The sequence below is a fragment of the Trachurus japonicus genome, chromosome 8 (genome assembly GCF_045865225.1).
Source record: "Trachurus japonicus isolate A0001 chromosome 8, Traja_1.0".
Classification (NCBI taxonomy): domain Eukaryota; kingdom Metazoa; phylum Chordata; class Actinopteri; order Carangiformes; family Carangidae; genus Trachurus; species Trachurus japonicus.
This window is the reverse complement of record NC_140914.1, coordinates 22321689-22349136: the sequence shown is the minus strand read 5'-3', so window position 1 is coordinate 22349136 and position 27448 is coordinate 22321689. Positions and strand designations below refer to the sequence as shown.

At 42.7% G+C, this 27448-nt stretch overlaps 1 protein-coding gene across 1 annotated transcript; it reads right to left on the bottom strand.

The window, feature by feature from the left end:
- Positions 1-1173: 1173 nt before the first annotated feature.
- On the bottom strand, positions 1174-27448 carry cacng3b (calcium channel, voltage-dependent, gamma subunit 3b). Its single transcript, XM_085784685.1, has 4 exons — positions 25598-27448; positions 9347-9430; positions 6191-6331; positions 1174-3824 (listed from the first exon to the last, which is right to left on the bottom strand). The coding sequence occupies exons 1-4, from the start codon at positions 25812-25814 to the stop codon at positions 3316-3318; spliced, it is 951 nt and encodes a 316-aa protein (XP_085640811.1). The 5' UTR covers positions 25815-27448; the 3' UTR covers positions 1174-3315.

Sequence of the window (27448 nt, the reverse complement as noted above, 5' to 3'; positions counted from 1 at the left end):
GAGTACAGTTGTTGCTTTTTTCTTTTTCTTTTTTTTTTTTTTACCTATCCTGCTTCTCTTTAGCATGAAGCATGTCATAACGCTAGTTAGCTATTCAGCTGGTTTAAAAACAGTTGTTCCTGTGCAAATGTACTTTGCCATTCCTTCCCACCCTTCAACATAACACCCTTAAAACGATGTCTCTGCAGCGCTGAGCATAAAAAGCCCTTGTGTGCTCCTGTCCTTTAAAAATTAAAAGCCCTTGCTTGGAGAAAAGCAGTTTTTTCCCTTTCACAGCCCATGACAACTGCTGATGTTTTAGTTAGCTTGCAAAATTAATATTTACACGTGGAGGACAGCAAGAGCAAGTCCATAGTGATGCACGTTTGTCCCTTTAAGCTCCCTTTATGGCGTAAAAGACAGGAGATAAAACAGCAGTGTCATAAATTAAACAGTATGACTGAGGTTTAAAATATCTTTTATTATCAGGGTAATAACTGTCAAAGTTGTGGTGTGATGGTATTAGCTTGGTGTTTTATATGTTAGTTTATACAAAACAGTGCAATGGTGGCTTAGGGAGGTAACAAAGCAAACAAAAATGCATTTTTTTGTCCTTCTATGAGTTTCACACTCACTTGTTACTCACAATCCCAGAAAAATAAACTTTTCAGAAAAATGCTGTGAACATTTACAAGCTACTTGTGTTCTTTCTTCCCAGTGCTTCCTACGTTTTCTCTCTCCTTGTTTATCTGTTTCATTATTTTACCTTCTCACCACACAGCCCCTCCCCTTGTGTGTGTAAATGGTGATGTGTGTGCAATCAGGTGTGTTTAATTCCATCTTTGTATGTGTTTCAACAAACTTTGAGAGATTTCCCCACTAATCCTTCAGAGGTAGCAATAAATCATCAACGGAGAAGTGGCTGTGTGAATAATAGCTACGTGGTATACAGCATGTCATATCACCATAAAATGTCTGATAATGTGCAAAATCAATTCCACATCAGTTCCCAAAGACAAAACAGATGCAGTATTTAACAAAGTCATTTGTTCAGTTTTGTGTTTGTCTAGTGGCCAAACTCCAATACCTCAGTGCCATCAACTTATATTTTTCAATTCTCTAAAATATAACCGCAAAATTGCAGTTAGCACATGTCTTTTCTTCTCCTCCCTGTCATTTTGTCCTATTCATCTGATGAATTCAAGCCTTCTGCTGTGGATGTGTTTTGGTGCTGCTTTTCTTGCCGGACTTCGAATCACATGGGCGCTAAAGTCTGCACCAAAACCTTCCACAGGAAACCACTCAAATTTCATATGCGTCTAATCTGTCTGATCCGAATCTGAATTTTTGCTTTTGATTCAGACCAAATCTCATATCAAATTTAAGATGACACTTGCTCACATCTCTGTGTTAAAAATGATTATAGTCAGTAGTTTGTTTGTTGCATTGTAGGCCTACTCGTCCGTGCAATATGTTATTGTCAGGGAGAGCACACGAGAGAGAGAGAGAGAGAGAGAGAGATAAACAGAAATGCATTGATGTGTCTCTAGAGTCTGTCACTGTATAAACTGTACAGGTGTTTGAAATATGATAGGGCCGTGACTGTCTGTGGATGTCACAGCTGGGAGACATTTGACAGACATGTTTAGGCTTGTGTGTGTGTTTGTGTGTACTTGTGCAGTGTGTGCACATGTAAGCGAGATAAAAAGGAGGAGAGGCTGTGAGTGACGGCTGAATGAATGAAGCACAAATCCTCTGAATAATGCAGTTCCATCTATCTATCTGAAAATTGTGCGACACATACAATTTCGCTTTCAGCACATCCTCCATTGGAGAAGAGAGATGTGTACTTTAGACTGAAGTGAGCATTTTCTCAGCGTTTGTCTCTGCAGCTGATATTTTCGGCGGTTGTTCTAGCGAGTAAAGACAACTTCATATTAAATAAATCTGATAGATATTCACCAAGAGGTAGTGGGCGAACAAAAAGTCCATCTCTTGTTTGTTTTAATGTCTTTTTGGCTCTGCCTTAAAGCATATTCACAGCTCAGTGGTCTCTCCTCCACAGTACCCTGAACCAACAACCTCCAGAAAACGTGACTAGTCTACGAGCGACACCAACGGAAGACAGAACCTAAATCTAGTGGCGTGTCCCTCAGAGGAAGGAGAAGGTGAGAGGAGGTGTGGGAGGTGTGCAGAGGGTGGCAGTGAGGTGAGTAATGGGGGGCTACACAGAAAAATGTGGAAGGTGAGAGGTGAAGAGCGAAGGCAGACAGACAGACAGACAGACAGACAGACAGACAGATAGACAGACAGACAAATATTTGATCATCTCTTTAAGCTTTAGGTGAAAAAAAAAATCAAAGTCAAGAGAAAACTCATGTGGCTGAAAACAGGAGTAAAAGGAAGCACCAATGATCTAACATTACCATCTAAAAGAGACTCATTAGTTGTGAGTCACACCTTTTCCCCAATAACAGCTAATCTGCAGTCAGTATACCCTTTCCCTGTGTAAAAAAAATCACTTTGCAGGTTTAACATGGAAAAACTGGGGTAAATGTTCCCAGGGATGAGCTCAATTCAGTTTCAGTTCAGTTGGTCATGAGGTGAGCTTCTCCATTATCAAATAAAATCAATGTGAAAAGAGTATATATACAGTATGTATAGAAAACAATAACTGGTGCCACAAATGTGCTGCCGTAAAATGGACAAATTCCATCTTCAATTCTTGTTTTGAATTTCAGCTGAACTGAAAATGAATCAATCCCGATCCTGAGGCGTTAACTTGATCACCTTTAAATAGACAGCAGAGCATGCTGCACTGATCCAACTCTGCTGCTATCCCCAAAAGGTCAAGAGGTCAGAAGGCCAGAGATCACAGAGTCTCCCCTCTCCATTAGTTCACATAATTTTCATTTATAGGAGAAGTTGCCCCAGACAGTGAACCACTTAACGATATGCTCCTAAACTTTTTCTGAAGTTCAATTCTGTCACTTCTTTGAAAAATTCAATTTATGGACATAAAAATCATGAACATAAATTGAATGTGCCTTCATATGTAAGGAGTTACAAGTACAACTACAGTGATATGTGGTAAAGTGGAGTTGGGAACAACTTCTTCATCAGAACCGACCCTGCTACACACACTGAATCTCTCACAGGGCTCAGGATTCACAGTTCAAAGGCTAAAAGTTCACAGTTCACAGTCAAACTTTATCAAACCCCTCTCCCACCCCGTAACCCTGTGTGGCCCCTGCTTTTGCCCGTACTCCCCCTACATATTTCACATCATTCTCCTCCTTGATACTCTGATTGGGCGATATCTGCAGCCAGCACCTCTCAGACGGGTGTGGTCCTGCGGTTGGGGTCCTTGCTGTAGTCTTTAGTGAGCGTGCTGCTCTGGAGGAACTCCCTCTCCGAGTTGAGCAGCCCTCCCATGCCGCCACCTTTGCTGCCGGCGTTGCCTGCCTCGCGCGGGTTCAGCGTGTACATAGGCATCTCGGAGGCGGCGGGCCCCGTGTAGCCGCCTTTCCCCAGGGGCGAGGCATCGCGGCTGGGGGCCTCGGACGAACGCACGCTGGAGCGACGCCGGAAGCGGTAGCGATAGGAAGGGATGCGGCTGAAGGCAGATTTCTTGATGAGCTCGGTGCGGGACTTGGCCCGTAGCTTGCGGTGCTTCTCGATGAACATGTGCACGGCCAGCACGCCCACCATCTCTGCCATGATGAAGGAGAGGGCGCCAAAGTAGAAGGACCAGCCGTAGGAGTAGGACTTCTTGCTGTCGCTCTGGCCCGGGTCGCCCGAGTTAGCTGAGATGTACACAATAATCCCAATGATGTTACTGAGGCCTGGAGGGGGAGGAGAGAGAGGCAGTGGATAAAGTCACGTATGTCAGATACAATGACGTTTTTAGCTAATTGCTAAAGTCATTAAGCTAATACACCCATATGATAACACGTTAATGGTATAATGGTTCCATCCAACATTCAATGATTTGTACTTTGGTTGTGACTAGAGTGGCAGACTGGTTGACCAGCATTGCCATTCATGCTGTTAGCATGATGGTGCGTTGCGTTAGAGCTTGGAAGTCCGATTTTCCCAGTTGCGTACGTCATCAGAAATGCACCCGGAAGTCCTAATTCCAGCTCAGAAACCCGAAGTAACTTCCAAGATGGCCGCTTTTGTGCATTAGTCACACATCAGTGAATACAATCTGTACATTAGGCTGTTTTTTAGCCACTTCAGTCTTGTTTTTGTCTTATACATACAGTATATGTTGGTTTTCACATGACATCTATCACATAATATAACAATGGTAAAAACAACAAAAGCCAACAAAAGGAATGCTTTTCTGACTCATAACTGGAACGCACGTCAACTCGGCTGTGACGTTATTCCCGGCTTCAAATTTCGACCTCGGTGGTAAATGGAACGCACCATAACTGCAGCAGTCAAAAAGGTAGATATCACAGAGAGGGAGAGGTGGAGTGACCGAGCAGTGAGAGCAATGGAGAGGAAAGGTTAGAGAGGAGCAGTGACAGCGAGACAGCCAAATGAAATAAAGGAAAGTAAAGAGGAGGAGGAGGAGGAGGAGGGGGCATCAGAGAGAGGGGAGTGGAGCTTGATAGAAACGCTGGAGAGTCATTGCACACAGCTGGGCTCTCTTATTCCATATCATTAGTCCACAATACAGTGTTCATGCAGTGTGGTGGAACGCACAGAATGGGGACAATTAGCCAGCTGTAATTAACCAGAATCAGCCCCACACTATTGTGGTAAATAATTACCAATTTGGCTTCATAAATTTACGACAAATCCCGATGGGACCCTACACATCCCACTGAACAGCAATTACAGCCTTTTTTGTGTGTCGGGGGCAAGAGCACAAGCATGTGTGTGTTTTTATGAGTGGCCGTAAATAGATTGTGTGTGTGTGTGTGTGTGTGTGTGTGTGTGTGTGAGAGTATGTGTGTGTTTGCTCGCGCACACCCTCACAGTGCATCACAGAGGCATCATGGTATTCTCCCTGATTGATTAATCAGCTACTGTGTCCAGTTTCCACAGTGCGACTCCTCACACAGGCCCTTCTGTGTGTTTTAGACGCCAAACGGGCTCCTTCAACAAATATTTGAGTGCTGCACGTCCTCTGTTTCAAGTGGCCTCATTGCACACTAACACGACCACACACACTCATAGACCCATACGCACAAAATAGCCTATTGTCGCTATCTTGAACGCAGTGGCCACCCGTGACAGTTTTAATGTATTGAACAGTTCTGTTGTGGCGATGGACATCAGCACATTTAAATATTACAGCCTGCTGCTTCTCAGTGAGTCCATGAGTCCGTGTTGTCCTGCCGAGGAGATTACTGTAAACTTCCTGATAACCACTGCGTCTTTCTTGCCCTCAATTTATTCCCTTAAGCACATAAGCGTCCAGGTTGTGTCCCTATCTCTCTCTTTCTCTCTCTCTCCCCCTGTTTTCTCCTATATGTGTGAATGGTGTGCTCGCTTTAGCCCCTTGTGTGTTCTCGTGTGTGGTCTGTCGTCTTTGCAGGTCTTCACAGAGAAGACGTCGTGTGGCTTGTGTCCTATCTTTTGGCAGCACCTGGACGTTGCTTGACATCCTGCATTCATTAATGTTTATGAACTATAACGTTGTCATTCTGACCGTCCATACTGAGGAGCTATTTTGTTGCTGTCTATGTCGATTTTCTGTTTGAAAGCAGAGTAGCAAAGTAGAGTCCTTTTTTCCCTATAAACTTTTTGTAGTATTCATTTTAAACACCAAATCAAATACATTTATAGAGAAAAACATAGTGTTTTGGTTCTGTTGAAAATCAGTAGCTCCAAGACTATTGGTACCATTTTCCATCTACTGTATCATTGTCTCCTCTCATTTGTTAAATTTTCCTTGCACTTATTTTGGCAAAAGGTAATCAAAAAATAATATAGTAAATATTCCATCAATATAACACTAGTTTAGTACCATCTGCTGCCCAGGAGATTAAAATCCAGGTCAAAATGAGATGATTCTTGCCAAGGATGTGGTTCTATAATTGAACTTTTTTACACCTTGCAGTAGGGTCAGTGTATGTGGTATAAGCTGTATCCTTTTGTTCTTGGACCTGCTTTATGTACATCCTGGTAACCACTGTACTCCCTCTCTGCAAAACAAAGACAAATTCACACAAATAGACACACACATACTAACCTGCAGAGACAAAGAAGATTCCTGCGCTGAGGATGACGTTGTGTCGGCTCCGGTAAAACTCACTGGCGGCCACGCAGAGCCCCCCCAGGAACAGCAGACCCACACTCATGATGGGGAAGATACTGGAGGCACGCACAGCACCTGTGCACACACACATAAGGGGGGGAACACATTTAGAACTGAAAAATACAGATGTTTTTTCTGTGTTAAGCTGCTGCCTTTCAGACAGAAAGGAGGAGGGAGCTCTCCTGTGTCATGAATGTTTTGGTTCAAAGTCACGGTAGTCGAACCAGCAATACCAATTTTCACTTTTAATTATGGGTATGCCTCCAGAATTATGTTATGTTGCTGGAAAACAGCCACAGATTTGTAAAGATGGGTAATTAAGATGGTGGTGATACTGTGCCCTATGAGTTAATGCTTGATAGGTACGAGAAGATTAGATTTGGGACCTTCTTATTTGTATTCATTCATTAATTTATTTTTAAATTCCCTATATGTTCTGTAATAATGTCTTCACATGTGACTCTGAAATAATATCTCCCTAGTATATTTCCAGTCATGAATAGAATCATATTGTGGCACTGCAATGTGATTAAAGTACAGGAACAAGGTTTCTGCAAATGCTGTCCTCATCTCTACTCTGTTCTATTTTTCAAATAAATTAAAATATTTTGTAGTAAATCTGTCTGTTTGCTTCATACAGAAGTACAAACCTAAAAATAGCAGATGGCGCACTGTACTATGCAAGCAGTCACACATTTTTCAGTATTTGTATACAGAAAAAAAAGAGACAGAAGACAGTTGCCGTGTCATTGCCAATGTCAAAATTCCTACGAGCACCCTTTAATTCACTACACTAATGTCATAATCAGAATCCACTGTGCTGGAGGATGGAGCCACATTACACACACACACACAGGACACACACAAACACATGAGCCAGTGTGCTGCTACATGCTTGGCTTAGTCTGAATCCAGAACATGTTACAGCATTCAGAGGCCTTGCAAGAGAGAGAGTGGGTGAGGGAGAGAGAGAGAGAGAGAGAGAGAGAAGGATGTAGAGGAAAAATATGGACAAAAACCAAGACAGATGGAGAGCCGCACTGACACATATGCAAGGCAAAATAATAAGTATGAAACCGAGGCTGCAGTAGAGTGAAATATTTGCCAGAGCCCCATATGTGCGTGATGTGATAGCATATTGAAGGATATTTGCAAACAGTGTGTCATGAAGAAAAGAGCTGTGTGGTATCTCCACCTACTTATTGTGTATCTGCTTATGTCTTAGTGCGTCTTCTTGGTGTAATTACATACAAAACACGTCCAACATGACTGACAGCTGCAGTGACCAGTGGCGTCGTGTGGTTGAGTGTGCAGGCCCCGCCCCTATGGCCCACACCCCTGGGCTGTATGAAATGCCGGTCACTAGGTCCCCGCTCCCCATTGGCTGGCCAGCTCTGAGGCCTACGATCTAATTGGCTGCCTCTGGGGATGTTGCTCTGTGTTCAGTGGAGCAATGAAAAAGAAGCGCAGGCTGAATCCATTTTCCTTTTTGTTTTTTTCATGGCTGTTTTTTCATTGCATCTATCTTTACTCCATGTTTACGGTAGGGAGAGCTCCCTCCTGTATTCCACCCCTCTCTCTATCTTTGCGACTGCATCCTTTTCATTCCTGTCACTCTTTCGATGTATCTAGAAATTACGAGGTCCTTTCTTTCCCCTCGTTTTCTCATCACAGCTATGCTTTTTCTCAAATGTTTCGTATTTGCTGATAAAACTCAAATTTGTGCTTTCCATTTATTTCCTCTGAACAACAGCTGAACAGCTGAACAACACGTGCACAACCTCTCGACCATGTTTTCATGCTTCTCTGTTCTATCCATCTAATCAGTAATAATTTACTCATCATCAGTCAAACCTTCTCTCCATAGAGGTTTTTTTCCCCAGCCACTTCAGTTAAAGCAATGGTGATGGGTTAAAGAATAGTTGGGTGGCACTACAGGTGATCACTGAGGGTGTGTGCTAGGAATTTTATTTTGCTTTTCCAGATATCCCAACTTAAAATATTAAAGGGATAGTTCACCCAAAATTCAAATTCCACTCATTATCTACACACCCTCATGTCGACTAAGGGCTGGGAGAAGTTTCAGAGTCCTCTGTGCCTTCTCTGAGGTACAGGGGGGGTCTGCGCAGCACTGCATGTCCATATGACGGTTGCGAACGGAGCTCACTTTTCTTCGTCCAAAAAAGACACACCAAAACACATCCAAATACCTCCATAGTGCTCATCTGTAATGTCCCTCTTGAATTGAAGCCCCAACATGAGAAATTGTTCCGAAAAAAATTAAATAAGTCTATATTTTAAGCTTGTTTGTAGCGGAAGCTCCCAGTGTTGCTCTGCCGGAATCTCACGCGATTTGCGGAGCCGTGAACTGGGTGTCAATGCAAATCGCGCGAGATTTGGACGGACCAGGAAGAGCAGTGCTGGGAGCTTCCACTACAAACAAGCTTAAAACATATACTTATTTAATTTTTTTTGGAACAATTTCTCATGTTGAGGCTTCAATACAAGAGGGGTATTACAGACGAGCACTATGGAGGTATTTGGATGTTTTTTCGTGTGTCTTTTTGGACAAAGAAAAGTGAGCTCCGTTTGCAACGGACATGCAGTGCTGCGCAGACCCCCCCTGTAACTCAGAGAAGGCATGGAGGACTCTGAAACTTCTCCCAGCCCTTAGTCGACATGAGGGTGAGTAGATAATGAGTGAATTTTGAATTTTGGGTGAACTATTCCTTTAATGATTTTTTTCCCCAAAATGCTGGATCCTACATATCCCATAATTCAGCTTTAATAAGATAAGATTAGGACGTTTCAAGCTCTGCAGGCTCTAATTCAGGCTTTCCACAAATGAACTGTAGGCTCAGATACTCCAAACAGAACCACATTTGACATTTCACGAGATTTGGCTTGAATGAAATACTGTATCATCATTCCGAGTGCCTTGCTTACTTTCTCAAGGGGTTACAGGAATTTGGGGGGCTAAAAATAGGGTAAGGGCCCAATAAAAGTGAAGGCCAGCTGCAAACATTTCCATGTGTGTAAACGCATACTGTATGTACATGTCTTGTGTTTGTGTGTTCATATCAGACTTACGGAGGAGGTATTCAGCAGCATCCGCTTCATAATCAGCATCCTCTGGAAAGTGATCAATCTTCTTACACACTCCTCTGAATGTCCCTGCAGAGAAACAGATGAGTTCATTTCAGGTCTTTACTGTCCCACCAGAGGCAATTCAGTTGGTGAAATAATATTTATTCAACTTAAAAACATACACACACATATGGTTTTGCTGTTTTAGAATATTATAAATCACACATTTCCACCCATCATGCACCACTTTCTGTTATTTTGAAAGCAGTAGGACTTTGTCTTGTTGGCTAGGTAACAGTAGCTTACATGGCAACATTTGTGTATAGTTTGGGTTTGCACCAGGTAAAAGCAGCATCTACAGTAACATTCACTCAAACTGAATAACAAGCAAATGAAAATTCGGCAGTGATTTGGATTGTTGGATTTTGCTGTTTTTGTCAATTAATAATCAGTTGTCTTCTTGTGTGATTGTATTGCAGTGTGAGTGAACATAAACATCCTGTATGCAGACATAAATACACACTAAGACCAGAAAAATCAGCAGGGAGACAAATAGAGAGAGAGAGAGAGAGAGAGAGAGAGAGAGAGAGAGAGAGAGAGAGAGAGAGAGAGAGAGAGAGTTTGAATTTGAATTTGAGAGAGAGAGAGATGACAGATGATGCAGAGCAGGGCTGTAGCCTTTAGGCTATGTGTGGGAAACACTAATGAAAAGCCTTATCACACCCAGCACACACAAACAACACACACACACCAGCAGCTACAGAAAATATGGAATTAAGTTTACACACACACACACACACACATCAAGCAAGCTCATTAAACTGATACATGAACACTATCAATCATGCATGTAAGTAAAAGCCTTCAGCCCTGTGTATCTAGATTGTTTATATCAGTATGTCAGCTGATGTGTATGTGTGTGTGTGTGTGTGTGTGTGTGTGTGCGTGAGAGAGAGAGAGCGAGAGAGAGAGAGAGTTGTATTGACGAGGATGCAGTCTTCTATGAGCGTGTACCATGTGTCAGGCAGAGTGACTCATCCTCCGTTGTACAAGAACTCCTCTCTCACACACACACACACACACACACATACACAAACACACACGTACACAACAGGTCCACACTCAGAAAGACACACACTTCCACAACATGCAAGTGCGTAAGTGTGTGTGTGTGTGTGTGTGTGTGTGTGTGTACACTGCATGTAGCTTCATTCCCACCCATCATTCAGTCCCATTCGCACATGGTCAACACCACAGGGGACGTATGAGAGAGAGGGGGGGAGGGGGGACTGAGGGGGTGAAGGGGAAGAGGAGAGAAAGGAGGATGAAGGAGGATGAGGAGAGAGGAAGTGCTGGTTGAAAGAGGTTTGGTGGTAAAACGGCGCAGGGGAATTAGAGGGAAACGGGAGGATAGAGGCTGATGATGAACAAATGAACGACTCAACCTAATTGCTTATTTGCATATGAAGAGGTTCTTTCCAGTACTCACACTCAGAAAATCATTCATAAATTGATTCATCTCGCTCATGCAGTCAGGGATAGTAACAAAGACTCTGACTAAGACTCTGATTCGTTTGTGGCCTCCAGTCTTTGATATCTAGATTTAATAAAGTCATATTCTGTAAACTTTTCACACCATAGCATCATAGTCCCTTAAAGATACACAACTCATTCAAAAACATGTGTGTTATCTTTGCACACATTCATAATGCTGTGATGCACATAATAATATCAATTTCATTGATCATTTTAATGCTTTTGTGGTTGTAAATAAAATCAACAGGTTCATTGAGGAAAATCAAGATTAGATTTTCCCACCACGCAACTACACACGATTTAAAGGGACAACGAGGAGTCTGTATTTAGTTATAAAAAAGTCTCATATTAATGTGGATGAATCTACGTTACCCACACTTGTTAATGGGTCCATTTTCGATAAATATATTTTTTTGTCTTTATCGTTATTTTGTTATTATTATTAGTGGTCGGCTCGCTCAGCATTTCCTAGTTTCAGTTTCGCGGATGCTGCCCGGCGGGTCATGGGAATAACACCGCCAAATCGCCGTTTATGGTCGGAACTAGGACGGTATCTGATCGTCTTCGAACCTCCGACTTTCATTCTTGATCAATGAAAACATTCTTGGCAAATGTTTTTGCTTTCGTCCGTCTTGCCCCGGTCCAAGAATTTCACCGTGTGCACGGAGGCTCATGGGAAATGTAGTGTGAAAACACTTCGCTTTCCAAAACTCCTCGTTGTCCCTTTAAAATACATACTATGGTTGCATATTATTATCTATTTCATTAAAGCTTCAGTTGGTAACAATTATTCAGTCATATTTGCTGGAATTGTCACTATATTCTGATGGTCAGACATTAAATGAGTAATTTAGGACAAAATCCAACTCCTCTGGCTCCACCTACAGCCTGTAATCGTATTTGCCAAAATCCACCGCGCCCGACGATTCTCCACCAGTCAGGTAGAGGGAGCAGGAGGAGCAGCCAATCGCCGCTCCTACACGTCGTGCTATGGATACGGTACATCTTTTTTTTTTTTTTTTTCTCTGTGGGTGCGTTCATGGCTACTTTGTGTGTGTCTGTGTGTGTGGGGGGCGCTTGGCAGAGGTTCATAAAGGGACCTGACGGAGTATTGTCTTGAAATTTCCGACCAAGTCGCGGAGTTTACTTTCACTTTCGTCAACTTACCAACTGGAGCTTTAATCTATATTTACCATCTTCTTATACATTATCTGTTTTGTGCACTCATTCAGTTGTACATTGGTGTGCCCAACTGCCCATGCTTGCTGTAATGAAGTAACATGTTGCCCAGTCCAGTGGTTTGACTCACTGATGTGTTTTAAATAGTTTTCAGTGGAGGAATAAGCTAAATCAGCACTGACACTGTGTTTCAGTGGCATCATTTTTTCTGAGATTTGTTGACCGTAAGAAAAACGCTGAATGTTGCTCACTTGATCTTGTGATGTGGCCTCGTTTAATTGGATGTTGTTGTTCCCGTTGAACACATCAAAGTGTAAAGCGTCATCACTCAGAGCTCTGCCTTGTGTTTACCTACTGGGAAATTCATTATACCTCTTGCCTTTGAAATGGATGGTTTCTATTGAACCATTTGGATTTAAAGAGCAATGAATAACTTGACATACCAGAGAATGACACACACACTTGCATGCACAGACACACACGCACACAAGCAGATGTATTAAGACTATATTGGACTCTCAGTTGAGCATGTGCATTATAATGATGTGACTGCATGAGGAATGTTTAGAAATTACCCAATGATACTCCAGAAAGTCCAGTTTTTGACTCGACTCATGAACAATATTCATTTTATTATGTATTCGCCCATGTGTGCAGATCCAGGTCAATTAATGTGACAACTTTAAATCTTTCTCCATGATTATTGGTGCATGTTGGACACCGAGAAGCTAATCAGCTTTCACACAGATTCCCGGTGGAGTGCGGTGGGTCGTTGGAGGGAGACGGAGAGAATGAGAGAGGAATAGGGAGAGAGATCAATACTGCCATGTGTGCTGATCAGCCCAGTGGGCAGGCTCAGCCGGCTGATCACTCTGTGGTAGCTGCATGGGTCAAACTTCGCTTAAAGGTCTGGTGTCTGGTAATATTGACCTGTTCTTTATAGACTGTCCTCTTCAGGAATCAATGGGCTTAGAGTTGAGAGCCTCATGCAAACTGAAGGCATTGGTTTTGGCCTTTTCTTTTGTGAAATTTGATGACAATATCATTATGCCATGTTATCAATCATTAGCATATTTTATTAGTTACAGTTCAATAAGTAGTTCCGTTGCTGTACCCTCACCAAGGAGGTTATGGTCCTGGACCTGACCACAGCTGAAGGGACAAATTAATTGTTTTCATAAACAGGTGATTTGACGTGTTTCTCATGAATCACTGCACTTAAATTATCCATCACTGTTGAGCTTAATTAAAAAAGACAGATTTATTGGAGTGTCCAGCTTTGGGGTGTGCTCACATTCATACTTTTTTTTTTGTAACTTAATCCTCTTTTTTTTTTACAGGTGACCTTAAGTCATGGTTGGTTTTGTGCGAACAGCTTTGACAAGCTGCCAACCTAGAGTAGAGTAGGACAAATATGAACTATGGATTTTTTTACAAACTGATCCAACATAGTGGCAGTTTAACCCTATGAATCATCTCAATCAACTGCAGGGTGCCACTGTCTGCATGTGTGTGTGTTTGTGTGTGTGTAGGTGGGTGTATCACATACTGCTCAGCCCTCTCTGAGGTTTTGGTGAAGTACCTCCAAATGCGATATCAAAGAGTGAGTCAGTAGCTGTCACACAGGCTTATGTCAAGTGTCAAAACCAGCTCATGATCCCATCACAGAGAAACCAGCACGACCTCTACAAAGCCAGGCTGCAGGTTTGTTTTCGTTTTGCTTATGTTTCCCCATTTACAGTAACTCTTGGTAGTATAAGCTTTAAATGAATTGTGTCTATTTTACACAAAAGCACCTCCTAAAAAAGAAAATCCATTGGCACAAACAATAACATCAAGTAAAAGGCAGTGACATTTTATTTGTCATTTATATTTCATTGCTTTCAGAAATTTAAATTTCTAAAATTTTTACACAAATCTGCACCTATAACCAATCATAGCCTTGTAATTGATGATGGCAGAGGTTACTGCAACCCCTCTCTGACAGTGCAACCATTTCACTCATACTGCACTGCCAATTATGCTGCAGTTCAGTGTTAAATGTGCACAGAAAAAATCTAGCAAAACCATATCAGTTGCTCCTTGGATATAATCTGTATACTGATCAGGTGGAGTTTGCTTACAGAAAGGTTCAATTGTTCATACAGATAATGAACTGTAACTCAACTGTACAATGAGGAACTAGACGAGGTATTTACCATCATGTCTGAGGCCCTATCCATAGCAGAGTATATAGTATATATACATCAAGGTTCATATGAAAGGAGTAATGAGAGGTGCTACAGAAAAAAGTTTGATTGATATTTTAGAATCTTACATTTTACTCTTACATCTCTGACAGATGTTGTCCAGTTACAGGCTATAATGTTAATCCACCAGTATAATTTCTGATTGACTGATGTCTCCTTATTGATTTAAATACCAATAGACATCGCTTAGAAACAAATTTTCCCTCTAGCACAACAGAAATCATTAGAATCTCACCGCCACTATCATTAGGTGGCAGATTGAATACAATCAACATGAATCCACAACTTTTATATCCTAACAACTTCCCTAAAAAAACACAAGAGGTATGTCAATAATAATCTATATCCTATATCAATAATTTTTTATGTTTAGTTTCTGTCCCTTCCATATGCGCATGCGCACACACATTCAGTTGGGCATAAAGTTACAATGACATGCTGCTTATTTGTTAGTGACTTGTGTCACACTGTTAGCTTGTTTTTTTGTTTTTGTCAATTAAACAAACTAATGAACAAACACATACATACACATACATGCATGTGCATACACATACACACACACGTGCACACACAGGCACACACGTGCACACACACTGGCCCCATCTATCAGGAGACATTTGCCTCACAAAGGTCAGGGTGGCCCGAGGCTAGAGCTGCAACCACAGCCACAGAAAGGCATTATGGGACTCAGCGAATGGGGATGGGAGTCTCGTGTGTTCATGATTGTCGGCCCGTGTGTCTGTATGTTTTAACTTATGTGTCATGGGGTCTACTTTCTCCTACTGAGTGGAATATGCTGTTACTGTCAGACACACACGCTCACGCACAAATTTTAAAATGATGTATGAAAACAGTATTGCAGCAGGTCCAAGAGGACACATTGCATTCCACTGACTATCCGTTGGCTATTATTAGAGCTAACACATTTTATCATTTAGCTTTACCCCACATCTTTCTCTTTTTGTACCTGCTTACCTTCTTTCCTTTATCTCTCTTTCGCTTTCTTTTATTTCTAACTTTTTCTGGTCAACTTGCTTCTGTGCAGCATTTACAACATCTCATCAAAATTGCATTAGAAAACCAGCCCATGAGGAGGACGAGAAGTGTTTTCCTAACAACAAACAATGTCATCATATTGAGTTTGACAACCCTGACTAGTTAGCATACAGCACATAACTAACATAAATATAGGTCCACTGTATCGGTCTGGTTCTGCTTGTGAAATTACAGGCAAGTCATGCAGTATGCATACTAAATATTCCACTAGAAAAAGTGCCCGAATCAAGGTTAAAAGGAGACAACACAAACAGTGTCCACATGCCCCCGTGATTATGATGTGCTGGTCATGAGATGCCAGTTGTTTGTCCTTGATCCAACATACTCTCTCTCACACACAGTATCTACAAATCTACAACAGAGTTACAGGGAAAACACTTTAACTACAATACAATACAATACAATACATTAAGATAATGCTATCCTGTGATCCCTACGCGAGCACTGCCGCTAAAATTTCACATGATCACGTATATCAACAGGCTGGTAGTGATTTTGAACGATACACCTACATGACTGGAGTTACTACAAGTGCTAGTTATATGATGCCTAATGTATGTGATGACGTGTGTTACCAGACTGGCAGTGCAGAAGAGGGAGGAAAGAGAAGCAGGGATGCAGTGGAAGGTCAAGGAGAGCATTGGCAGGATTTACAGGACATGGGCAGTCTGGAAGGGACTGGCACAAAAACACCACAGTGGGAAAAAAATGTTATGGGAAACACTGGTATCTGAGTAGAACTGTCAGCACAGGGTTCCTACACATTTTAAATTTCCAAATTCCATACTTTTTCCAGACCCTAATCTCCAGACTTCTCTGTAAAAAAATTCAAATTATTTGTGATATTTGAGTAAATAGATGTGCATAACATAAAAAAATCATGCAATTTATCATTTGTTTTCATTATTCTGAATGTGTAAACCAAATAATTTCCTGGAGATTGTAGCTGGGTATAATAGTGCATACAAATAATTAACCCAAATAACTTCAGATGAGACCAAACCCAGATAAGTATTAAGATAAATATATTTCCATACAATAGTTTCCATTTTCCATACTTTTCCAGACTTGGAAATGCACAAAATCAAATTCCATACTTTTCCATACTTTCCATACTTGCGTAGGAACCCTGGTCAGCAACATTTACTTTCGGTGTAGTGGTAGATTGTTGAAGTGTAAAAAATGTTAAAATTCACGGAAAATTGACCCTCATCCTGCAACAACTGTCATCAAAAATGATCACTACAAAGACGGGGAGGGGTTAGAGAAAGATCATGGATCAATCATGATCATGGTGCTGCTACATGCTAACATCACCAGGCTCCTTTTCAGCAAGTAGCCTACTATGTTCAATTCAAGTGTAGCATGTTAGCATGCCAACATTTGATAATGTAGTGCTAAATACAATTTACAATCATTTCAGTTTAATTGAAATGAAAGGAAGATGGTCACAAACCAAAGCATTGGACTCATACATTTTTGACCTGATGATGGTGCTGGATGCAACCATCAGAGAGGTTGAATTCAACTATTAAAGAAGCATTAATGTGTGGACCGAATTCTTAATCAATCCAATAGCAAATTCATGTTGACTGCTGGTTAGACACTAATCCAAATAGTGATTCTTGTTAAAACCACTCCATACCATCCTCCTAACAAGGTTTTTTACTGTCAGTGCTACTTCCTCCTTTGCTTCCTAGAAACTACCGTCATATTTTGTGCGACCACAAGAGGTCCTGCTCAGTAAAACACAAACACATGTTCTTTTAGGCATTTGAACAAATGACCATTGGCATATTGTTTTTGGTGAAGCCAGCCTTGTTCCCAGGCGAGCTGCCCCTAATCAGATGGTATGTGGTCCAAACACTGCATGTGAGAAGCCTGTTACAACACAGCCACATGCACACACAAACACATACACGCAGAATATAAATGGTTTTGTCGACTAGAAAACGAAAGAGGGGGGGAATGAGCAAGGGAACTGAAAGGAAGTTGAAAAGCAGAGCAAATTGGACTGCTTGTTTCCTCCGAGCGTCTCTGACAGCTCAGTGTGGGTGACTGTGCCTCTTTCTCTCTCTCTCTTACTCCCTCTATCTGTCTCTACCTCTCTCACTCTCTCTGATTACCTTGTTCCAGGCGGAGGAGAAAGAAGATGGGAGAGGGGGAAAGAGGGAGAGGAAGAGGCTAGTTTCCACGGTGATGACTGATGAAAGAGAACGAGACAGGTTCTGCTTGGTTGCACACCTCTTCTCTTTCTCTCTGTTCTTCCCTTTTCTCAGTCTGTTCTTCCTCAAATCCACCTATGTTTCTTTCTCTCTCTCTCCCTCCAGAACGCCTCTCTGTTCCTGTTTCAAATCTCCTCATCACCCCTCCTTTACTCTACCTCGTTTTCTCTACTCTCATTCCCAAAACATCCATTCATCCCTTTCCAATCTCCTCCTCGTTCTCGCTCATCTTCTCTCACTTTATGCAGGCTTGTTTCCAGCACCAAATGGCCAGAAGTATGTGGACATATGCACATTACACCCGTACATATAAGCTGAACGTCTCATTCCAAAACCACAGGCATTAATATGTTGCTGCCCCATTTCTACGAAGACCTTTAACACAATCGGACAAATTCATCCACACCAAACTTAGAAAATTACTTTGCTTTGTGCATTATCATTATTAAAACAACTCATTTCCTTTGCTGTGTCATCTTTCACTCCTTCCATCCATCTCTCTTGCCATCCTCCACTAACTCCCAAGGCGCTATCAGACTTTTCTTATCCTGCTTGATCTCCTCCTTTACCGATCATCCTTGATATTGTCTTTAAAAACATGACTAAATGTTCCTTAACTCTGTCTAAGACTTCACCCCCCTCTTTGCAAAGCCAGGGGAATTTATTTTACAACTCTTCCGGTCAACCATTATCCACCCTTAGCTGATGCCCATCCTTTCTCAGCCCCTTCCTGTTTGCCATTATCAACTCTTTGCAAAATCTCCATTCATTCCCTTCCCCTGCTCACCCTGTCTGCCTGTGAGGAGGAGACTGATCATATCCCACACATGGTTACTGTTCATGCCGCCTTCTTGTGTCTGAGTCTCCTTGATTTAATTCATCCGTGTTTTCTGCTATACCTCCTACACAAAATAAGACGGCTATTCGCAGGAATATCAGACCTGTTCCCCACTGTGCAACGTGGAAGCATTAAAGCAATAGTTTGATACTGTGGGAAATACACTTACAGTATTTGCTATAGAGCGTTAGATGAGGAGATCAAAACTGATCTCAGGCCTGTCGACTGAATAGGAAGCTACAGCCAGGAGACTAACACAAAGGAAACTGAGACACAGTGAAACAGCCTGACTGACTCTGTTAACATACAGTATGTATAATCTGTGAAAAACAAAATCAAAGCATTAATGCAACATTGTGCAACTTTATGGGGATTGTGTGCTGAAATATTTCTCCACTGGGAAACATCCATTTGTTGTTTTCACATATTGATTTTTTTACTAATGGATTAAACAAAGAAGATATTGTGTTAATTTGTTAGAAGATACACATATACATGGTACAAAGGCTGGACAGAGCCAGCCTAACTGTTTCTCTGAGCTTAAACTGAGCTAACTAACTGTTGGTTGTAGCTTCATTATATTCAATAGACAGATAGGAAAGTGATATAATGTGTAATAATGTTAGTAGTAATAAAAAAGTAGTAGTAAGTATTGCCAGAAATAAAAATGGAACTGAGTTAAAGATGGTTAAATCCAAATTGAAATACAATACAAAACGCGTTTCCAATAGTTCAAAATTGTTTAAATATTAGCTATTAGCTCAAATATTCTGCAAAATCATTCTTACTTGTTACACTGTCTACATTCACCACATCTCTTCTCAAAGCTGTCCCTCATTCTTTCACACTTTTTTAAAACTTCTTTAAATTCTCTGAGAATATTTGAACAAACACTCTCTTCATCTATTCCCTATCCTCTCCCTAACACCTCCTCTTGCCCCCTCTATCTTTACCTCTGTCCCTCTCTGTCAGCTGATTGTTTTTATCCCAGACATTGTCAAACACCCCACATCTTTAATTAATGCCTACCTCCCTAAGCAGTGACCTCATTTTTCACTCTGTCCTTCATCCCCCCCCCCCACCTCCTGTTTTCTCCATTCTTTCCCTCTTCCCGCAGCCACCTGGGTGATCGCTTTTGGCCCCGTCTGTGTTTAAAAACCCTCTCCCTTCTCTCTATTACCAGGTGATCATTTAGATCCCCGGCGTGGTCAAACACTCCCTGGAGATTCACCTGAAACTGAGGCCATGCACAGCTCATCCATCACTTTCCACCCACCACCGCTCTCCACCTTCTCTCCCCTGCTTCATTCATGCACGTTCTGGTCGCTCCTCATTCATGCTCTGTCTCCCTCCTCTACAGCTCCCCCCTCTGTGCTTCTCTCCTCATTTCCTGCCTTTCTCATGCTCATTTATCACAGGGGGAACTTAACCCTTCAGTACACCTGCAGAGACACAAACACTCAAACACTGCAGGAAAGAAATTCCAACCAAACACACGCTGCACAAATACCACAATACATTAACAGCATGTTTTATTTCACTACCTTGATGTGGATTTTGGGGATACTTTTTTTGTGAAAAGAACACATTGTCATGTTGTGTGTTTTTCTGCTTTCAGTATTTGTGCAATAAACAATATTACCTTTGCGATGCTTTAAAGTTGCTTTAAATAAAAAGCTATTCTTACATTTATTAACATTTTGAAGATTAATTTTTGATTTACTTATATCTATAGGAAATTATTGGAAAGAGGAAAGAGCTGCAGTGTGGCTTCAGTGTTTGACCTCACTGAATGATCCACATTCTTCGCCCCAGCCACAAACAGAAGAGTGAATGTTTGTTGCTGATTGCAGGTACGTGGCTTTAGGTGGCATAGCTCTGGTTAACATTTGCTACTATGACTTTTTTGTTTAGTTGATTATTTAGTCATAATTTTGAGGACATCTCCTATCATTCCAGTGTAACATAGGCTACATGATGTAGACTTGAAGGGAAAATGTAGGCTACTTCTTCAAAGAGGGCGCTTGCCTATCTATCTATCTATCTATCTATCTATCTATCTATCTATCTATCTATCTATCTATCTATCTATCTATCCATCCATCCATCCATCCATCCATCCATCCATCCATCCATCCATCCATCCATCTATCCATCTATCTATCTATCTATCTATCTATCTATCTATCTATCTATCTATCTATCTATCTATCTATCTATCTATCTATCTATCTGTCTATCTGTCTGTCTGTCTGTCTGTCTGTCTGTCTGTCTGTCTGTCTCTCTGTCACAGCTCTAGATTTCACCTAGCCTACGTTTCCCACGGATAAATCCCCAATCTGGCAACAAACAAACCACACACAGTTCCCCGCCAAAAAGCGGAAGTTTCGCATAGTGTGGACGGTAGGCTACCTCCATGAAGTCCCCTCGTCTGTCTGACAGCTGCCCCGGCTTCTGTTTCCCCGACCACGGTATAAAGTTCGCGGGTTTGTGGATTTACGTAACAGTAACAGTAAAGCGCGGTGTCTGGAGCTGTGGCCTGTTTGTCCCCGTGTGGAGCTTTACCTGGAGCTTTCTGTCATGGCGGAGCAACAGCGGACTGACGGCACGGCACACCGACTGACCGACAGTACTGTGAGTAGATTGACCCGACAGTGAATAATAATAATAATTGTTTGTATCACCGTTTCCATTTGACTCTCTCGATGAAGTGGCGTGGGGACCACCACGGTCCAACCCGAAGCAGACAGATTGTCTTTCCTTTGTGGATTCTGGTTGAACTGTTTTGCAGCTTATTCACTGAACTTAGAGACACTCACATAACTAGTCTACAGCCCAACTCACCTGCTGGCTTGCTTGTTGCTTGCTTGAATCTGGTTTGTTTGAGTTGTGCAGTGTTTTCTTTTGCAGTGCTGATTTATTATTTGTGTTGCATATTTAATTATAACTGCGCTGTGTGCATGTTGTTTTTGTTAAGGTTTGATTAAGTAATTATTTGTCAGACTGGTTCTGACCCTGACTTTCCATCAAAGCTAAGCTGCTGCAGTTGGTCTTTCAGTTCCTGCTTTCTTTTCACAACGAGGCCAAACTGTGCAGATCCAGATCACAGCTGGCCGAGAGCTGTTTACAGTGTGACCCAAAACTTCCAGTAACCTTCACTTTTCTTTATCCCGATAAGATGTTATATTTTGCACAAATAAATGGGGTCAGGTATAGGCCTATAGTTTGAAACGTACAACAATCAACTTTCACTCCTTTGTGAATGATACTGGAAATAATATCTTTATAGAGGCTTCCTTCCTCTCTCATCATGTATTCACTTAAACTGTGCCACTGGAAAATGTTCTGAATATGCAGCATGGTGAACATGCATGACTGCCCTATACATTTACTGTAAGAACACTGCATACATGATGTTCTTACCCCCCACCCCTCCTCCTCCTATCTCTCATTCACTCACTCTCTGATGTCGGGAAGAGTACAAGCCACATGTAAGCAGTCAGAGACATCCATTTCCTGTCAGTTTATGAGGTGTATGAATTATAAAACTGTGTCAACCCGGGACTGAGGGATGAGCAGAGTGGGGATAAGATGGGCAGAATGAGGAAAGAGATAAAGGAACTTTTGTTGTGCATTGTGTGATTCTGTATGCGTGTGTGCATGAGTGAGTATATGTGCATCTGCATATTTTTTGTGTCTGTCGCATATGAGTCTGTGTAGCTATGTGCGTGTCCATGTGCACATGCACTGACATTGTGCTGACATTGTGTTAGCTTGGTGCACTGCTCCCACAGCTGTGCTTATTTGGTGCCTTGGGAATATCCTAGAATTTCTCTATTATTCATTCAATTATAAGTGTGTGTGTATGCGCGCGTGTGTATTAGTGTGTGTGTGTGTTCGGTGCAGCCTTATACCTGCACCATCTGGCCCTGTAATAGCCTTTTTTGCCCCCCAGAATGACATGGTTATGTCTGGCTGCATCAGACACACAAACACAACAGGAATATGCAGAGACACACACACACACACACACACACACACACACACACACATTCTTCTACTGGAGGCAATGAATCTTTTTAACGGTAATTGGAAAAACAAAGTTTACTTGCTCCTATTTTCAGAGGGTCAAAGTCAAATCATTTATTGTAAATTATGAGACAAGTCATAATGAAGTGTGCCTTACAAAACTGCACTCATTGTGAAGTTTGACTCCACAGAGGTGACTCTGCCTGAGTCTTAAAGAAATAAACAGGAAAGGTTGGTTTGTATGGCTTGTTTGCTGTCTGGATGAGAAGACTGATATCTAGCTGGGTGTGTGCAGCTACGTGTTTGGCCTAGCTTAGCACAAGAACAGAGGCAGGGGAAAACAGCCTGCCAAAGAGGTGAAGTACGCCTTCAAACAGCTCCATAATTGTCTCACAAGAGATTCTGACTTGTTAGCTGCCATGCAAGCCAGAAGAACACCCAAACACCTGGGTGACGTTCAGAGCGATGCTCTGGGAAGCAACAGGTGCAGCATCCCGACACTCGGTCCAGCTGTGATGGTCATCAAACTGCTTGTTAAGCCAGTGTTTTTAGCCAGTTAGCTGCGTGGCTCTAGGGATGGCAGTGCCAGCTGGTACGCCACTTTGATCCAGACTCAAATATCACTACAACTGTTTGATGGCTTGCCATGAAACGTTGTACAGATATTAGTAGTTCCCTGACGCTGTCTCCTAATGACTTTGGTGTGATTTTTCCTGCAGTGCCACCACAGGCTCCACGTTTGTGGCTCTGATTGAAATGTCTTTCTAAGTATTGAAATGATTGCTATTAAAATTTGGTAAACACATTAGTGCCCCCCTCAGGATGAAATGCGGTAACTTTGGTGATCCCCTGACATCATGCACCACATTCAGCAGAAAGAATAACTGCTATGACTGTGCACTCATTGTCCTCTTTCTTCATTTATCTTGAATTTCTATTTTTTTTTTCTTTTAACAAATATATGACCGCTGGAGTTGTCTTTGTACTGAGCTGGATGTAACTGATATTAGCACTGTAATTCAATTTCTAAAAAGAATGAGCCATCTGAAAGCCAGTAATAACACACACACACACACACAAATATTGCATTATCCTCATTGAATCCAATAGTGAGTTTTCTGTTATTGCTTGAGATGGCAGACACGTTGCAGTGAATGTATTTGGTTGTTCACAGTGTCAGCAGGATACTGCTACCAAGCCATTTGTAACACTTACAGTGCAAACATGACTAAGTATCAACAAATATTTGCTAAAACAAAGCCGTCTTTTGGTAAATTTTTGTAGGTTCCTGATGGATTTTACTGGAAAACTCTACTATGCAGACAAGTGACTTGAAATCTCGCTGACATAAAAAGACACGTTTTAGAATAGTGTTACGGCATCTCTGGTTTCACAGGGAAAGGGGTAGAGAAGGGGACATGCTGCCAAGGTCAAAGCCCAGACTCCAATCTATCCACACACACATAGAGGCACACACACCTCAAAGTCCAAGCCTCCAAGTTGCCCAGCAAACACATCTATCAGCCCCAACACTTCCCTGTCATAGTGATCACTTTGTTCTCTCTTAAGATATTAATACTAGAGTTTGGAGCTACATCAACATTAAGGATGCTCTCCAAACTAGAAACCCACTTACCTCTCTGATTGACTTCATATCTTCATTTATTATGTCTATTTGCTTCAAATACCTATTCCCTACTTGCCCTTCTCTGGATCTGTTTCAGATCTGCCTTTTGCCACCCATGTTTATGCAACAACTTTTGTATTTAATCTATATCTTTCAATGGCACGTCTCCAGTTTTAGTTTAATGTTCTCAAGTTCACTGTGCAGCCATAAAACACGATATTACTATATGAATGGGAGAGCAGTGAAGACATTTGAAGCTAGCATGCTTGGCAGCAGTGGCTACACACCTTCGACCAGTGTTACATACAGGTGAAACTGCATTTCTGCTGTGTAGAGCTAGCTGTGGTGTATTCAGGTTTTAGGAATAAAGATAAAGTTTCTCTCCAAAAATCTATGTATCAACATGTGGAGGCCATCAGGTTCAGGATTCTTCATTTGTACTCATGGATAGATTTGGTTTGCAGTTGATTGTAAAAAGGCACAGAGAAGTGGAAGGCTTCCATTCACTCAGTCTCAAATACTGTATAACATACAGCATTAAACATGATAATAAAAAGATAAGACAATGAAAATAAATAATCAAAAGTGACCCAGTGCTACATCTAAACTAAAACAATCGAAGAGCTATGTAGGTTATGATTAATAGAGGCTCCAAATAGATCTTGTGCAAAGTTGCAATTCTTACATCTTTGTTTTTACAGTGTAATGGCAGCTGGAATAAGCTGATTTTATAGTGCTATTGCACAGTGGCTATGCATCTTATATTCAGCTTGTTATCATGAGCATTATGAGTTGAAGCAGGTCTCTCTCAGGAGTGGTGGTGGTGGTCAAATGGACGCCTGATCTGAACACCACACAGGTTGCCCCACTCTGTGTGTTTTCTGGCTCCCAACAATGAGATGACAAGATGGCTTCAAAAGAACAAACTCCTACAATGTGCTGTGTCCCAGCAAGAGTGTGCAGATGCAGGTACTTGTTAGCGGTGCTGTTTCCTGGCTAATAACACTGCCAGCTGTCTGTGTTTGTGCCTGTTAGCGCTTTAGTTATACCTTCAGCTATGCAGTGTGATGACAACCGAACAAGAACACAAGACTATTTTATTGTATTCTGTGGCAGAGGAAGGGATGTGAGCGTGAACTCGGGGAAGGACAACTTCTTAAGAAGTGAGTTACAGGGATTATGGGATGCTGTCACACACACACAAAGGCAAATACACACACACACAGACATGTATGCACACACACACAGAGGATGGGCACACCAAAGCTCCTCTGGTGTTAGATAGACAGAGTCAGACAGTAGGAAAGGCTGTGTGTGTGTGTGAGAAAAGTCAGACAGAGAAACAGACAGCTTCACAAACCTATAGGCGCCTGGATAGACACGTCCACCACACACACACACACACACACACACACACACACACACACACACACACACACACACACACACACACACAGGGAGAGAGAGAGACAGCTGTGAGAGACAGACAGTCGGTCGGTCAGACTGATCACGTACCTTCCAGACAGCAGGTTCGCCAGAGGCCGGAGTGCGTCATCACCTCCTCGTTCTTGCGGCTCGTGTCGTTGTCGTTGCTGCTCTTCACGCGGCAGACCCCGCGCGAGTACAGCCAGTAGTCGGTACCGACGGCGATGGTCATGAGGCTGAAGGCGGCGAACGCGCCCACCGTCGTCACGAGCATCTGGACGCCGCGGTCACACATCAGCATCTTCATATAGGCGGCTCCTGTTTGTCTTAATCTTTTTTCCTCCTCTCTGTTTGATTCAGCCTTTTATTTCCTTTATATCCCGCGAGACTTGGGAGTCAGAGTGAGGGGTTCAACAGACAGGCTGAGAATAAGAATGACAACAACAATAGAAACAGCCTGTATTAGCCTATGCTATAAGATGGGGGGGTTTGTGCGTATGGAGCTAAAAATGAAATACTTTACTGCCTTGTCCGTTGAGTTGACAGGAGGCTCGTGGCAAAGGGCGGGAAGGTGGGGGGGCGGCACGTCACTTTCTCGCGCATCAAAGCCTGGTGTTCACCAACACCCTCGTATAAACGCACGCGCGCACACACACACGGAGAGGGGGGTATTTAACGACCACCGGTTGGCCCCGACTATCCGACACTGGCCTCAGTCAGTCGGTGGGCTACCACATCCTGCCTCTCCTCCCCTCCGTCCGTTCATCCCGTCGGTGGTCGGTGGTCGGTGTGTCCCGGGGTTACGCAGGGCGAGCTGCTGTGGGAGCCGCGGTATCCACCAGCAGCCGGAGAGCTTCTCGTCTTCTCCTTCTTTGCCTCTCCTCTCTCCTTCTTCCTTTCCTCCCTCCTCTCTTCTCAACTTCTGCTGCTGCTCTTCCCAAACAGCCCCTTTATTAATCTGTCAACCATCAGCACCAAAGGTCCCTGCGTGTGCCGTGTGGAGGCTCAGTCTTTGAAGCATTAACGGAAAAAACAGGGGGTTAGTTTGTTTTCTTGGCTGCTGTAACCGCACAGCCTATATGTGAGGAGACGGGGTCTCTAATGTTTCCACTGACACAGAAATGTTGAGGCGGCTGGCTCGCCCTTAACTCACCGCTGGATTTCCTGACCGATGGATGATCTCGTCGGCGGAACGGTGGATAAAGATGCTTTCCCCTCCTCGTTTTGTTCGGTTTCCCGTTGATTTAATAGATGAACGGATGAATAGAGCCCATACGTCAGCTATGAAGAGAGAGTGGACGTTAGAGCCGATATCCGTCGTGTGATATCCACTCCAGCTGTTGACTCACTGACATGTTTTCTCTCCCTCCTCGATGTCCAGAGTTGAGGCGACAGAAACTCGAGCGAACACGCAGTCGCGAATAAAAAAACACCCAGAGTCAGTTTTTTTTTCTTACCATCGATTATCTGCAGTGGGTGAGACACACGAGCACATTAGGCTTTAAAGGGGGGCACCAAAAATGAGACCAAGACGGGGTTAATTAGATTTATCCTTCAAAACAGCCGTCTTCGTTCTCTCTCACCGCCCGAGTGCGACCGCAACCGGGACAAACCGGCCAATAAAACGCCTGCTGATGGAGCCTGGAGGACAGTTACACCCGCCTGGGTTTGCTCCCAAGAAACGTGCCCGTTGGTGCAAATGTAAAAAAAAATGACAGCCGTCGCCTCCTCTTCCTCCTCCTCCTCCTCTTCGTCTTCCTCCTCCTCCTCCTCCGCTCGGTCCAACCAACACAAACTAAAACTAACCGCGCGTCTCCTCAAACTCCGCCCGAGGCCACGCCGCTCGGCTGGGATTGGGCTCGTGGGTGACAGCGCCCTTCAGGAGCCAATCACGGAGCGTCACTGCTGTATGACCCGCCCACCGCCGCAACGCCGTCAGTA

Coding starts and splice junctions, on each gene's coding strand:
- cacng3b (XM_085784685.1), bottom strand. CDS start 25,814: ATGAAGATGCTGATGTGTGACCGCGGCGTCCAGATGCTCGTGACGACG. Junction 6,332..9,346: donor TGCTGCTGAATACCTCCTCC/GTAAGTCTGATA, acceptor GTGTGTGCACAG/GTGCTGTGCGTGCCTCCAGT. Junction 3,825..6,190: donor AATCTTCTTTGTCTCTGCAG/GTTAGTATGTGT, acceptor CTCCCCCTCCAG/GCCTCAGTAACATCATTGGG.